Here is a 16,324-nt window from a genome sequence, read left to right on the forward strand (position 1 = left end):
TTAAGTTATCTCTTATCCCTCTAGCGAGTATGTACGATATACTTTTGAGTTTTCTGTCTCTTACTAGCATAATAAAAAAATGATAGTGCGAGGGAGGTTTGAGGGCGGGTGTGATACAGAATAGGAACGGATAATGAGAAGTGAACATTACGGTGACAGCAGCTGGAACGTGCAGAAGATGAAAAAAGGATTGTGTGCGTATGAACCCCCGACTAATTAAAACAGACAGTAAGTTAGTTTAAGTGAGAAAGTAACAGATATAGAGAGAGAGAGAGAGAGAGAGAGAGAGAGAGAGAGAGAGAGAGAGAGAGAGAGAGAGAGAGAGAGAAAGAGAGAGAGAGGGGGGGGGGGGTGTATGTGTGACGGCCCTGGTGTGACATGTCCGTGTGTGTGAGACCCGCCTGTATTGTGAGTCACATGACTAGACACAAACATGGGAGTAGCTCGGTTGACTTAGAGACCCATTTGTTTTGAGTGTAGATTTATGTTATTTCGTGTGTACAGATTTGATGCTTTGTGTTAGTACGAGTTTAAAGTCACTTGCAACAAAATTAGGTTATTCATATATTATTATGCCTGCACTAAAGATTAGAGGTCTTTCAATAGATTTTTAAATTTTTATTTAGTAGAGGGTTTTACGGCGCTCGCAACTGCATAAGGTCATATGAGCGCCAAGGGATGGGTGTCAACAGAGAAGTCCTTACAGGGAATCAGACTTACTCTGCTCACCTCTCTAGCTTCAACAGCACAAGGTCTGCTTCGACTATCAAGGCACCCCGGAAATAGAAGGTCACAAGAGAGTGACAAACATACAAAAGAAGTAGAGGAAAATGACAATAGTAATACTAAGGATTAGGAAAGAAAAAGCAGCAGTTCCCTGCTGCAGATCAGGCACAGTTATGAGCGTGACATGATGAATCAGCCCATTTACAATTCTACTGTGCTTGAACGAGAAATGTCCCCCCTTTGGAAATGGCCTAAAGACACTACAGTCAGTGGCACTGCCCCGGTGGGTTCTTTCAAGAGAGTAACAACAAGCACATACAAAAAGAAAGAAATAAAGATGATAGATTGTTGTTTTTTTGTAAGTGATTTAATGTGCTCGCAACTGCATAAGGTCATATGAGCGCACGAGACACATTACAGGTAAACATTTTCGGTTGGTAGGAAATTCTGAATTTTGCCCGGGTGGCGGCTGAAGCCTACTCTTATCGATTTTAGACCACCAAGGGATCTTTAACGAGCCGCAGCTTCCACACGGGACCTCCGAGATTTTTCGCCCTTGTCCGAGAAGGCTAGGTGTAGATCTTTCCTACCAGAAGATCAGGGGTGTGGCTGAAAGACAGCAGTAAAGTGCCAGGGAGTAACAGTAGAAAAGCTGCAGAAAGATTCAGGAGCCCAGAGGAGGGGGCAAAGGAGGTGAGGGGGTGGGGGCAGAAAGTGGACATGAAAGCAGACAACAGAACATTGCTAGAGAGTAGTAAAGGAGACAAATTTTAGAGAAGAGAATTTTTCGGTCGCTACCCTGATTCGAACCTGGGACCTTTGAAAGAGAGGCGAACACCTTAACCTCTAGGCCACGAGAGCCCCCTGATATATAATATATATATTTGATAGGAAAAAAAGGAGTAAACCACACGAGGGAACCCGCCGACCCCCCACGCTACAACAACAAAAATGTCTGTACAATCAAAACAAAAGCATACACACACAAGAGAGTTGGAATCTCTTTTATTTTTCACCGACTCCTCTTCAAACTTTGACATTCGGCTACATTTTTGCGTCAATAAAACACAATAATATAATCATGATAGAGAAAACAAAGCCGACGAAAAGACAACCTTTTCCTGAAGTTCTCTTATTTCTGGCAGCATTTCTCGTCTTGCAACCACAGACAAAAGCAATTCCTCTTCCACCACTATGCGGGACAAATGCTTTAAGTATTCTCCAGATGGTCAACGAGAAGTTTCTATTTTAAAAGAAACAACAACAAAAATCCCTTACAGACAGCAAGATGATGAAGAAGAAGAAGAAGAAGAAGAAGAAGAAGAAGAAGAAGAAGAAGAAGAAGAAAAAAAAAGAAGAAGAAGAAGAAAAAAAAAGAAGAAGAAAAAATATAAAGAAGAAGAAAAAAAAAAGAAGAAGAAGACCATCTCCATTAAGGAATATTAGCAGCATTACTTAACCCTAGAAAAACCTCAGGTCCAAACTCTTCAGTCTGACTAGAACCGAAGACCAACAAAAGTAGAGTCAGACAAATATTGATGTCTGAAGGAAAAAAAAAACCACACCAAAAAACCCCCTAACCTAGTACATGTGTCATCAAATCTGGGCCAAATCAACTTGTCTAATTCGATTTACTCAAAAATGTCCAAACATCTTCCTCCCTAGGTAAGGCATTGATTATTTCTATATATTCAACGAATATACACAAAAGTCATTGACTTTGAACAATTCAGACTGAACTTACTGATTAAATCTTTAAAAGTTTTTCTTTAGTCAGAAAAAAATTATTAAGTGACACACTACAACTACAACGGGGTTTTTTTTCATACCAACAACAACACCACCTCACAACTCACTCAGTCGTGGCATCAGCAATAAACAAACCCCAGACATCAGAAGAGATGCGAAATGTGGTCTGTACTCTTTATTTCAACAGACAAATAACTCAAATGAATATCAAGCTAAGATCATATTCAAACAAAAAAGTTGACCATATCAATATATCATCAAGGTCATAATCATAACACAATTTCCCAAGTCTTTTTTTTCTCCAGGTTTCTATACACTGCGCTGTTTTATAGAGACAATGTTACTTGTCTTCAAGTCATAAGACAGACTTCAGTAAGCAGCGTTTTGTTGGGTTTTTTTAAAAGCTTGCTCAAAACAACAACAAAATAAAACAACTCAGGAAATCGTGTTATGAATCAAATACTACATGTGAGGCAGCGTGGTGAGATCAGGCGCTCGTCAAAATAATGAAAAAGAAGAAACTGACATTTTTCCGCAGGTTTGGGAAATTTTATCGAGTTTTTGTTTTTCGCCTCAGCACCTTTTACACCTATTAAAAGTACATTTCTGTGTGGATTTTACTGAAAGACATTTACAAAAAGCACCAAAAAAAAGGAAATTTTTAGTACTCTCAAGCGAAGGAAATAGCTAAACTTTGGTAGCCATTTTTTCGCTAATTTTACCTCTGAAACCAGGCCACCCCCACCTCCTTCGCCAATCACCAATATCTCGACTTGTATTTAAAATAAATGTATATTTTTTTCACCAAAAGAAAGACAAATGAGCAAACTTTAAGAGGACACCAATAACTCCACATGCCAAAAAATTGCCGAGCGCCTGATCCCACCGCGTCGTGACACTATATATAACGAGGGAGTGACAGGCAATCATTCTATTCTGTTTGTACATTGTTTGCTCCTAAACAACACAACACGACGACACAACAACACAACACGACGACACAACACAACACGACGACACAAATAGCCTCAAACAAGTGACCAATCCTCAGATAAGAGAAAAACAAGAACAGATCAATCAGATTTACATTCAACTTCAGTGACAAAAATGAAAGAAAAAAAACCTCCACAAGTAATGCACAAACAAACTAGAGAAATCACCGCCAGAATTTCCAGGCCCTGTGAAATGCTGGCTGATAAGGCTTCTAAATGTAAAACTCCATAAAACGGCCAAAAGGGTGACAACTGAAACATATAATCTTGAATAGTCAGCTGGTGCTAACACCCATGAAGTGCTGCATCCTTGATACATGAACTAAAATTTCCTTACTTCATCAAGAAATAGTCAAAAAAAAAAAAAGAATTTCACGGAAGAGACACTTTTTTCTTTATTACTTTTCTAACCAAAGGACATCGCTTTCATTGCGTTGTTACAGTGCGCATAAAATAAAACAGCTAACACACCCTGAACATTAATGAAACTCTCCGATAACTTTCTGTTGCATTGTCCCTGAAGGGAGGAGAGAAAGTTAGTTTAAGTGAGAGTTTTTCAGCACTTGCAACACAATAAGGTCATATAAGGGAGGGGAAAGAAAAAAGTGAAACCAATGAGAAAGTGAAATAAACAACAACAACCATAGAACACTCATTCAGCATCATCATCATCACATCCGTCTCCCTTCTGTCCATCCACCAACAGAACATCATTTATTTCTCCTCTCTCTCTCTCTCTGTCTCTCGATACAGCAGCACACAACGGAAACATCAATGACATAAAAAACAACTTTTCACAAAATTACTTTACAGGTACAGTTAGTCTACTACAGCACACACACACACACACACATATATCAACCCGATGATGGTCTGTCCGCGATCTGACCTTGACCTTTGTTGACGTCGCTGATGCACACCCACTGTCCCTCCAGGCTCTCCTTCCATAATGTTACCTTAGAGGACGGAAAATAATTTTTAACAATTTTTAAATTATGAAACAATCCAAAATAGGGACAAATAGAAAGAATGTAAAATGAAAACATATTTTTTTTTATAAAGGTCAGTTTGAGAGAAGAGACACAGACCAACACAATAACTGGCAAATAGAAAAAAAAATTACGAGAAAATGCAGTCTAAGATATAATACAAACCCTTTGGATAGCAAAGAATCTGGTTCCGTAGATAGACGACCTCCAAATTTCCCAACCCCCCCCCCAGCAACTTTGGGTTTTTTAAAAATCTCATCTAGCAGAGATGCAAACTGACTACAAAAGAAAAGTCCTGAATTTTTCGGACATCATGGAAACATATACGCGGGGACTCAAAATTTACAGATCATACTGTCTAATGCATCAAACATCACGACTAATTTTATGTAAAATGCAATATGACATACATAAAGCAACTAAAATATAATTAAATTTATAAACAGGAGTCTATAACAAAATAGGAACAATCTGAGAAATACAGAATTCCTGGTTTCTCTGGAAAATCTCACCTCTGAGCTCGTCTCATCGAAATAGATAAACTTTGACACACCTTTGAGCAACAATCAAAGGAAGACAAACACAAAATTCCCAAACCCTTGCAAAATAACTGACCGTTTTTTTCCCCATCTTTTCTTCAGTGTAGGTATTTTTACACTCCCATCAACACAATTTAGATCATTTAGGAGGCGCGGCTTCAACACTCACTGTCAGGGCCACCCTGGTGTGAGAGGGTCACAACATCTCAGCAGACTGACTGCGATACTCGACATAAATTAATTCCACTCGGAAACCGAAGTTGGATCTCCTGCATGTGGCAGCGACGCGCTTAATGACTATGGGAAGGTGGGGAAATTCCACACCCCTCCTTACAGCCCTTACAACCAACAGAAATCTGTGTGACATTCAACCATAATCATTTGCTTCGGTCTGCCATGTTTTATTTTTCAATTCAGCTTTAATTTCTTGTATATCTGTCTTTTTGTTTTCATTTTGGAATGTGTGCTCATGTGGGTGTGGAACTGCCCCGCAATATTAGATTTTTAATTCAGTTGAAAAATGGAAGTACAGGGATGGTGATATCGCACAATTCCTATTATGTTTTGTTTCCCAACTTATCAGACCCAAAGTAAAACTGTTGTGGAGGACGTGTCCTCTTTCTACATAAAGTAGCTTCTATAACACTTGTCTCACAATCCAATTGAAACGTATGGTGTGGAATTCCCCCATTTTACTACACAGCAGACGTTAGTCAACTGAGGGCGTCACATTCCCATTCCATAGAGAACAGAGATAAACATCAAGTTCTCAAACCTCTGCCTGACAAACAAACAAAGCAACCCACCTTGTTGTCTCCCCCTGAGACGGCCAGGATGTTGCCGGTGGTGGACCAGCTCACGTGCCACACGACGTCGTCAAACTTGTGCAAGATCTTGGAGTTCCACGTGGTGCTCACGCCGTCGTTGGTCCAGATGATCACGCGGCAGTCCTGGGGGGGGGAGGGAAACGACCTTTTGTTTAACACTTTTCTGTTTTTGTAAAGTTTTCGTGTGGTTTGTTTTAGTTTTAGTAAAAGTTTTACGGCACTTGCAACACAATGCGGTCATATAAGTGCCGAAGATTAGAGGTGTTACAATAGAGTAACAAACATAAAAAAAAGAAAGAGGAGAGATAAGGATGATAGATGTTCGATAGGAAAGAAGGAGCAAACCACCCCAGAGCACCCGCACACTATCACTGTAAGAGTTTTCCAGACTTTCGAGAATTGCTTGAAGGCTGACCTTGCCTTGGCGGTTTACGGCACTAGCGACACAAAAAGGTCATATAAGTGCCGAAGATTAGAGGCGTTACAAGAGATTAACAAATACAAAAAAGAAGGAGGAGAGATAAAGACGATACAATTTTTTTACAGGAAAGAAGGAGCAAATCACACCAGAGCACCTGCCAATCACACAGCACCCACACCACGTCTCACCTGTGAGCAGGAAGCGATGACTGACTTGGGCAGGCCGATAGAGGGCGCCCAGGCTACATCCCTCACCCAGTCACTGTGGCCGTCCAGCTTCTGTTCCTCCACCCACTGGCCGTTGTCCTCCCTTAGACAATCACAAAGTTTTAGCATAAGAGTTTTCTAGTTTAGTTTAGTAAAGAGTTGCAACACAATAAGGTCATATAAGTGCCGAAGATTAGAGGTGTTACAAGAGAGCAACAACAAACGTAAAAAAGAAGGAGAGATAAGGACGATAGATGTTTAAGAGGAAAGAAGGAGCAAACCACACCAGAGCACCCGCCAACCACCCACGCATAAGAGTTTTATGGCATTTGCAACACAGCAAGGTCATATAAGTGCCGAAGATTAGAGGTGTAACAAGAGAGTAACAAACACAAAAAAGGAGGAGGGGGAGGGATCGTCTTAGTTGTAGTAAGTGTTTTACGCCACTTGCAACTCAATAAGATCATACAAGTACCGAAGATTAGAGGTGTTACAAAAGAGTAACAAACAAAAAAAAAGAAGGAGGAGAGATCAGGACGATAGATGTTTGATAGGAAAGAAGAAGCAACCCACACCACAGCACCCACCAACCACCCACAGACAATCACAAAAATAACACCCAAAAAAATATAAGATCAATAAATTTTTTTTAGCATACCATCAACAAAAACTTTACGATAAAATCAGAGAAATTTGGCGGAAGTTAGGAGTGTAGAGAAGCGGCACAATGATACAATATTATGGTCACAGTGCTGAGAAAAGAGTAAAACAGACAAACAGAAAAAACAGAAGAAAGAAAAGTAAGCACCACCTACCGCTGACAGCAACACTCTCTCATACTCATACAAGCAAAAAAACAACAACAAACAAACCATCAGACCAATTTGACAAAAATGGACGCAGTGTTCGTTTGCTTGAGTAAAGAGAAGCACATCACCAAATTGCATTCATTTCACACAGGGAAATAGGAAGACAGATGGGTAGAAACAACCGAAAAATGGAAAGAGTAGTAAAAAAAAATAAATGAAAATACATTCCACTGATAACCTCCCTTGATCTCTCTCAATAGAAAAGTTTCCATTTGTACATGCAATGACTCACATAAATATACAGGAGGGAACAGGGCTGCAGTTAAACCTATCTGTACGCCCAGAGGTCATTTTTGTACCCCCGGGGTTGTATTTTTCACACTTCAGAATACTTCTAGTACGAACATCTCTTTGAAACTTTCAGTATTTCTCAAAAAATCATTTTGACAGACTGTTATGCAAAGTGTACGGATCGGATTAACGAGTAAGTTTTCTCTTTGAAAAGTCGTGGCACAGAGTTCCCCACGTCGTATGGATACAACAGTAAAACACGACGTACAGATAGGGTTAAAAAAAAACCCCCAACAAACAAAACTCACCTCCAGATTTTGACGAGGAAGTCGCATCCCCCGGAGACAAATCTCTTGACCAGCTGCTGCTGTCCACTCTGCTGGTCAAACAAGGCGTTGGGGGCGGTGGCAGGGGCCCAGCTCACAGAGTTGCAGCCAATCTGGGCACAGACGAGACAGAGAAGAGAATTACAGTGGATTCTGGTTACAGTGAAATCTGCGGGATAGCTAGATTCTTTTTTTTTCTTCTGATTTAGCCAAGTTTTCATTTTAAAAAGATTGCTCAAATAGTCGTTTTCAATGGCTTGCGGCAAATTTCACTTTTTGAGAGTTTTCTTTCTTCCCGTCTTCCTCCTACAGTAACAGCTATTTGCGCTGCAGGCTGTACCTATTGTGCGCGTTCTCTTCAACATTATCAGCTTGCTTAATCTGGTTTAATTTTAGTTTTAGTATAAGTTTTACGGCACTTGCAACACAATAAGGTCGAAGAAGTGCCGAAGAATAGATTATGTGTTACAAAAGAGTAACATACACAAAAAAGAGGGAGAAGACATAAGGACCATAGATGTTTGATAGGGAAGAAGGAGCAAACCCAACCAGGGTACCCGTCAACCACCCACTTTCATTCGGTTAACTGTTGTTTTCAAATAAACAGCATTCGGTTTAAGCAGACTCCACTGTTTATTGGTCACTTTGAATGAGTTTAACGTCTTTTTAAACACAATTTTAGAGGAAGGAGCTCTAAACTACAAGGTTCATAACAAACAAAAATGAAATGTAAACAAATAAAGCACTCACTGTGTGGGCGTTGTTGATTTTCTTTGTGTCCCACGAACCATCCCCTGAAATTCATAGACAAACATATTGACATAACAGGTATAAAAAAAAAAACAAAGCTCAGTGTACGGAATTCATAACAACAACCTGAACTCACAGCATAGGCTGAAGGATAACTAACCCTAACAGAAACATTAAGTATGTTCAGAATTCACAAATTCAATCTGCTGGAAATAATTTCAACAAAAGTAAAGCCCTGCCATATACTTTGACTGCATTCTACAGAAGCGGGAAAAAAGTTGAATAGTAAAAAATGCAAAACAGTCTAGCACGCACATGGCAAAATTTGCAGGCGCCCACACCTTTTCATTATTAACAAATTTCGCCATGTATATGTTTTAAACGGAAAGAAATACAAGCATTACAAAAAAATCCGGACCTGAAAAAAAACAACTTCATTTGCTATGTGAGTGCCTCACTACGTGCATCCTTGACTATGTAATTTAATTAAATTGTTATGCATCCAAAATGTGAACCATTTTACTTTGTTTTATATCCAAAGTAGAGACAATTTTACTTTTAAGGGTCAAAACAGAGCCAAAGAAAGTCTGATCAAAAACAATAAACAACATGTGACCAAGCCACCAGTTTCAACCTTTTCTCAACGAGAGTGTGAGGAAACATCACCTGTGCTAGATATCACTGAGATCGAGCCATCAGAGCTCCCACACGCCAGCATGAGCCCGTACTCGTGAGGGGCGAAGCACACAGAGTTCACTGTGGGGAGGAAAAACAAAGAGCTTTTTAGTTTTAGTAAGAGTTTTTAGTATAGTTTTAGTAGAGGTTTTACAGCACTTGCAACACAATAAGGTCAAATAAGTGCCGAAGAATAGTTGTGTTACGAGAGAGAAACATTCACAAAAAAGGGGAGATCAGGATGATTCGTTTTTGATAGGAAAGAAGGAGCAACCCACACCAGGGCACCCACCAACCACACACTACAAAGAGCATTCACAGATTCACAGAATTACAAACAAAACAAAGCAAAGAAGTAATACTGAATTTGCATTTGACCCCATAACTACAATCCAAGTTTTACATAAATTTGTAGATCATTTTTTGGAGACAGGCGGCTTTGTTCGGAAAAACCCATTCTAAATGGGATACAACATAAAACCCATGAAAAAGATGGAGACCCTAGACAAAATAATTTCCTCATTTAGGAATCTAAGTCATGTATTTCGCTTTCAATAGTGAAGAGTTTGTTGGTTTAAATAGAGTTTTTACGGCGCTCGCAACTGCATAAGGTCATACGAGTGCCAAGGTGTGGATGTCAACAGAGAAGTCCTTACAGGAAATCAGGCTTACTCTGCTCACCTCTCTAGTTTCAACAGCACAAAGTCAGCTTCGACTATCAAGGCACCCTGGAAATAGCGGGTCACAAGAGTGTGACAAACATACAAAAGTAGAGCAAAAATGACGATAGTAAGGATCAGGAAAGAAAAAACAGCAGTTTCCTGTTGCAGTTCAGGCACAGTAATGAGCATGACATTGATGAATCAGCCATTTCACAATTTCAATTCTATTGTGCACAAGAACATGGTTACGGGTCCCCCCCTTTGGGAATGGCTTAAAGACACTTCAGTAAGTAGCACCGCCCCGGTGGGAGGTCACGGCTGCACATAGAAGACATGAGAGACGTCAAAAGTCAAGCAGCCAGCTCACCGGAAGAGTCATGCTGCGCGTACTCATATAGCTTTCCCCACACGCCGTTCGTCTCCCGCCAGATGATGACCTTCCTGTCGTAGCCACAGGAAGCCAGCATGTGTCCAAACATCGGGTGAGCCCAAGCAAGCTGCCAAACTGGACCGTCATGGCTGTTATAAAGAGGGAAACAATAAAAAGTGGTCAATACATTCATTTGATTGTTTGCGTACAACAAAAAGCACGTAGACTTTTAACTACTTTTTTAAAAAGCAAGACTGATAGACAGAAAAAATAGATGAAGGGAAGAGTAAAGCAGCAGGACTTACCACTGGGAAACCTCCATCGAACTGCATTCTAAACAGTGATTCGTAGTTGTTGTTTTTTTAAAAGAAAAGAAAAACATTTTGGAAAAGGATGTTGCAACAGTGATTGGCAATGGCATCCTGATAAAACGTAACCTTTTCATTCATTTCAATTTATTCCTTCTCCCTGCCATCATAAACACAAGCTTCTACATTTCTTGGCCAGAATTTTCATTACATGTAAAGCTTGATTTTGGTATGACTAAAGAGAAGCACCAAAAAGCCATTTGAACACTATAATAATATGACCATTTAATGCTAGAGGAAAAAGAAAGAAAAATAACGGAGGGTCAAGAAAAGAAGTAAGAAGCAAGTTAACTAAACATGTGTGCCAGTACAAGTCAAGTGGCTATCAAGATAACACATTGTACACACACAGAAATGAAGGCAAAGCAGAATGACCCAAGTCAAAATCATCTTCATCATCATTTCCCTTCTCACCCTAGACCCAGGGAAAAGGCCGGAAAAACACTTTCCTCTTTTCCTTTCACAAGACTGGCTTTTTGACAATATTCCATGTCTTTCCCCTTTTCTGTACATAATTCTCTGTGACTTTTCTACAGGTTCTACAAAGCCTTTCCCTTGGTCTCTTAACACTATCCGTACACCCTGGGGTCACTTTGTACCCCTGTGGTTATTTATATTCTTCACATTTTAGAATACTTCTAGTACAAAGACCTCTTTGAAACTTTCAGTATTTCTAAAAAAATAATTTTGACAGACTGTTATGCAAAGCGTACGCATCGGATTAACAAGTAAATTTCCTCTTAGGAAAGTGCTGGCACAGAGTTCCCCACGTCGTATGGATACGATAGTAAAACACGACGTATGGATAAGGTTAAATTCAAAGTGCTGATCACTAACCGTTTGTGGAGTCTGAACAACTTGAGGGATTGGTTGTAATGAACAAGTCACAAGTAAAAATAACACACATATATACATAGAGGAAGACAAAGAAAAGCAAATGAATAGAGGTGCTAACTAAGAAAAAAAAAATCCAGAACTTTTTTGAATCCCCAAGAAATGTGAGTGGGGACTCAAAAAATTTATGAATCATTTTGCCTTGAGCATCTTGAATCAAGACTATTATTATTTTCAGCGCACATGATGCAAAAATAGACTGTACAAAATTGTGACATGAGAGTCAAAAAGACTACAAAAGAGTAACACCCAGTTACATCCTCCGTACCCCTTCAACTGTGTGACTAGCGTCTGTTGTCCGTTTGTGACGTCAAACAGCTTGATGGAGCGGTCTGACGAGCAGGTCGCCAGTTTTGTGCCATAGTAGTCCAGCTGGGCATCATGCTGTGGGAAGTAAGAGAAATAGAAATTGTTGTAAGTAAGCCTTCACATAGTAGTTTTTTCTTTTCTCAACTTCTACACAAAACATTGGAATGATTTGAAGAACACTAATTGAAATAAAATAATTTATCCCCCCCCCCCCCAAATATCATTTTTACACATATAAATTTTATACTTTCAAAAGGTAGTGAACATTTATAGCATATAGAAAGTTCTTTTAATTCCCTGCAAGAAAGAGCAGACATAAAAAATTAGTCGCTCAAGACAATTTCTTTCACCTCCAAACAATTCTTGTAGAAAATCATAAATTGTAATCTCGAATGGATTCAACACACACTATACTACACATAGCTTACAAACAACTGCTTCAAATCTAATTCATAATTTGTCTTCACAGAATACTCATGCAAATACAATATGTACAAAATTACAATTTACAGTATTTTCATGCCCTTTAAAAATATTGTTTTAAATACTCATCAATCATCATATATTTCTTAACAACAACAAAAATCGTAATACAGTCAAACCTGCTCTAAAGACCAATTGTCCAATACAACCACATATGTGTACAAACAGCCACTTCCCACTTTACGTTTTTTTTCTTTTAAAATAACACTATCCACGAGGACCACATACAGAGACCACTTTTCTCCTCGACAATGAGTGCTTGTCTTGTACAGGTTCTTTAGTTTTACTAGAGTTTTTACAGCGCTCGCAACTGCATAAGGTCATATGAGCGCCAAGGGGAGGATGTCAACATAGAAGTCCTTACAGGGAATCAGGCATACTCGACTAACTTCAACAGCACAAAGTCTGCTTCGACTATCAAGGAATCCCGGAAATAGCGAGTCACAAGAGTGTGACAAACATACAAAGGAAGTAGAGGACAAATGACGATAGTACGATTAGGAAAGAAAAAGCAGCGTTTCCCTGTTACAGTTCAGGCACAGTTATGAGCACGACAAGATGAATCAGCCCCTTTACAATTCTACTGTGAAGATGTTAATGTCCTCCTTTGGAAATGACCTAAAGACACTTCAACCAGTAGCACCGCCCCGGGGGGTGTGTACAGGTTCAACTGAATCTTTGTTTCATCACACAATATATTGATTTCAAGATTTCCCAAAGTAATAAGTGAACAGAAGAATGCACAAGGGGCATATATTTTAACTATCCCTTCACACACACATAGCAGACAGATTCATTCAGTTGGGGTTTTTTTCCATTTTCTTTCCTGCTCATCCCAGCATGATCAGGGTCTAACAGTTAACTCCTCCCCTTTTGGTGCAATGTCTTAACAGAGAAAAAAGAGAGCCAGCTGTCTAGCACATAGAAAAAAATATAATATAATTTGTACACTATCAATGTACACTGAACTCTAACACCCTGGGGCGGTGCTACTGACTGAAGTGTCTTTAGGCCATCCCCAAAGGGGGGACATTAACTTGTTCTTTTATAATGCATAATATTTATATAAGTAGAATTCTGATTCACTATGCCATGCTCATTATAACTGTGCCTGAACTGCAACAGGGAACTGCTGCTTTTTCTTCCCTATCCTTACTATCGTCAATTTTTCTTCTACTTCTTTTTTGAATGTTTGTCACACTCTTGTGATCCGCTATTTCCGGGGTGCCTTGATAGTCAAAGCAGACTTTGAGCTGTTGAAGCTAGAGAGGTGAGCAGAGTAAGCCCGAATCCCTGTAAGGACTTCTCTGTTGACATCCACCCCTTGGTATGCAGTTGCAAGCCCTGTAAAACCTTTACTAAAAAAAAAATAAAAACCCACTGAACTCTGACCACATCCACCCAGAGCCAGCCAGACTTACAATCATGTCTTCATGAGCCGTGTCCACTGAATTGATCACAGAGACCTGAGGAGACAAAAAAAGAAAGAAATTTAATGATATGTATTATTATATTGAACACGGAATTAAAATTTTTCTGCTAGTTACTGAGGGCAACTGAGGCAGAGGTAGCCTACCAAGAACTTACGACACGCTTTTATTTCCTACAGTCAGATTTTGAACAAATGGGCAACGGCAATGGAAGTTAGAAAAGAGGACTAAAGTTTCTTTAAGAGCATCCGAGAGGAAAAATGAGTGGCGAAACATTGTCACCAATTCTGTGTCAGACCTTGCACTTGAAGAAGAACGTCATTACCCGGGATGATGTCCCCCAAAATACAGGCCCTAGCTTTTGTTCGGTTTTACAACATCATGGTCCATGGTAACAACATAGGAAGTGGCTATTCTCATCCGGGGTGAGAATAGAAAAACGATCTACCTCTCACCGCGGGTGAGACTTGCCAGTGTAGGCTATTCTCACCCGGTGCGAAACAAGACCTGCTTTTCCTCATTTTGGAATACTGTCTATCGGTGTGGATGATCAAATTGATAAAAGCCAAGAAAAAATTACGTTATAGCACAAAAGTAAGCTAATTTGATCGTCTTCAAAGATGCTATGGCTATTTCACTGTTCGAATCGAGCCGAACTACGCGGGTCGCAATTTTGTTTTGCCCGGAAGTTCTCGCAAGATCTACTCCTCTCCTCTCTCTCTTTCTGAATACTGTCTATCGGTGTGGACGATCAAATTGACCAAAACAAAGTTAAAAAATGATGTTTAAACACAAAAGTAAATTAATTTGGTTGTCTACAAAGATGCTACGGCTATTAAACTTTTCGAATCGAGCAGAACTACGCGGGTCGCCATTTTGTTTTGACCGGAAGTTCTCACGCTACTCCTCTCTCTGTCTCTTTCTCTCTCTCTCTCTCTCCACTGCCCAACAAAATTGTACGCTTTTAGTAGGCTACAGTTGTAATGGAACGTTTGTTCACGGCACAGAATTCTACAATTTTTCTGTTATCACAGTGTAGAATTCTGTGGTTTAGGGTGAACGCAAAATTTGTTGGCCTAGATCTAGGCTATAACAGTGAACGCGCACCGGGTGAGAATAGCCAAAAGACTAGCCTGCACTATTCTCATCCCGGGTGAGAATAGAGGTGGCCATGAATGACAGCAGACACTGTGTGAGGCATCATCATCATTATTAGGGCCCAACCTGATTTATTCTTCTCCTCTCTTTGGAACACTGACCTAACTTAGTATATTTAAAAGTGAGACACAATGAAATAAATTATTTTTCATTTGTGTTTTTCTACATATTGAAATGAACTGTGTCTGCTTTTATGTTGTTGGCCACCTCTATAATAGTGCAGGTTAAATGTACTAAGTTAGGTATCAGTGTTCCAAAGAGAGGAAGAATAAATCAGGTTGGGCCCTAATAATGATGATGATGCCTCACACAGTGTGTCTGCTGTCATTCATTTTCATCAGTTTGTGACTTGTCTTCTTTTTCTTCAATTTTAGTCTCTAGAACGTAAACTTGAAAGAGATAGATTCTACTTTCATTCAATCGTATCATACTTCTTGTCCTTCTACACAAAAAAGTTACACGTATAGCTTTCAAAGTCTACAAATTATAAAAAATATTAGTCTTAGATCATCTTTCTGTTTCACTCGATGTTAGGCTCACTGCGTTCTTATCGAAATTGGGTTGCTCAAGTCAGCATTTTCACTGAAATCGCCGGTAAGCACAGAGGAAAACACCTCTTGGACAGTGTAAATAGATAACATCACTGAAATACTATGAGACAAGATGTTAAAACTGTTAACGCTACCATGTTGGGGGCCTTTCTTCCTTTTCGAATGCAACACACTGAAGATTATGAGTATGGTTCCAACTTCATACACTGTTCATCAGTTTCGTGGATCGAGAAGTATCATTGTTTTGAACGTGGCACAAGGGAAATAATTTATAAATTCTTCCGGTTTCGACGTTAACACAGGGGACGGTACCCAGTCATTAAAATCCCCCTTTCATTGTTAGTTTACATCCCTTGATTTTTTTTCGTTTACATTAACATTAAATGTTTTTAGAAAGAATAATATTACATGTAGTACATTATGACGACAGTAGGAGACAGGAAAAGTTAAAGCTAAAAAAGAGCAAACAAGCAGAAGTATATGAGTAACACTTTATTCGAGCAGAAAAAGTATTATCAACAAAATTATCATTAATTTTAAAAAAACGACCCCCCCCCAATCCCCAGAAACGTTGCTGTCACCTATTACAAGCTGGTCGTAAAGGAGAAAGCATAGACGTGGAAGAGGCTGGAAGTGTTTCACATTTCACTCCCCCAAAGCATTTAGAAAGAGGACTGCTTCGAATCTGAATGACGTAAAGCTGAAATAAAAAAGGAAAAATTAGACATTGAGAACAATAATAATATTTTTTTAAAATAATGCCATTGCCCTCTCCCTCAAAAAGAAAATAAATAAATAA

General features: G+C 39.4%; 1 protein-coding gene across 1 annotated transcript; it reads right to left on the reverse strand.

Annotated features, from left to right (window-relative positions):
• Window positions 1-1,715: 1,715 nt before the first annotated feature.
• On the reverse strand, window positions 1,716-15,796 carry LOC101862825 (protein SEC13 homolog). Its single transcript, XM_005106854.3, has 10 exons — window positions 15,660-15,796; window positions 13,808-13,852; window positions 11,863-11,978; window positions 10,330-10,481; window positions 9,292-9,381; window positions 8,626-8,669; window positions 7,858-7,988; window positions 6,432-6,552; window positions 5,802-5,945; window positions 1,716-4,423 (listed from the first exon to the last, which is right to left on the reverse strand). Exons 1-10 carry the CDS (start codon window positions 15,660-15,662, stop codon window positions 4,325-4,327), a joined length of 945 nt encoding a protein of 314 aa, XP_005106911.1. The 5' UTR covers window positions 15,663-15,796; the 3' UTR covers window positions 1,716-4,324.
• Window positions 15,797-16,324: the final 528 nt, after the last annotated feature.

This window comes from Aplysia californica, unplaced genomic scaffold, assembly GCF_000002075.1.
Source record: "Aplysia californica isolate F4 #8 unplaced genomic scaffold, AplCal3.0 scaffold00559, whole genome shotgun sequence".
NCBI classification, from domain to species: domain Eukaryota; kingdom Metazoa; phylum Mollusca; class Gastropoda; order Aplysiida; family Aplysiidae; genus Aplysia; species Aplysia californica.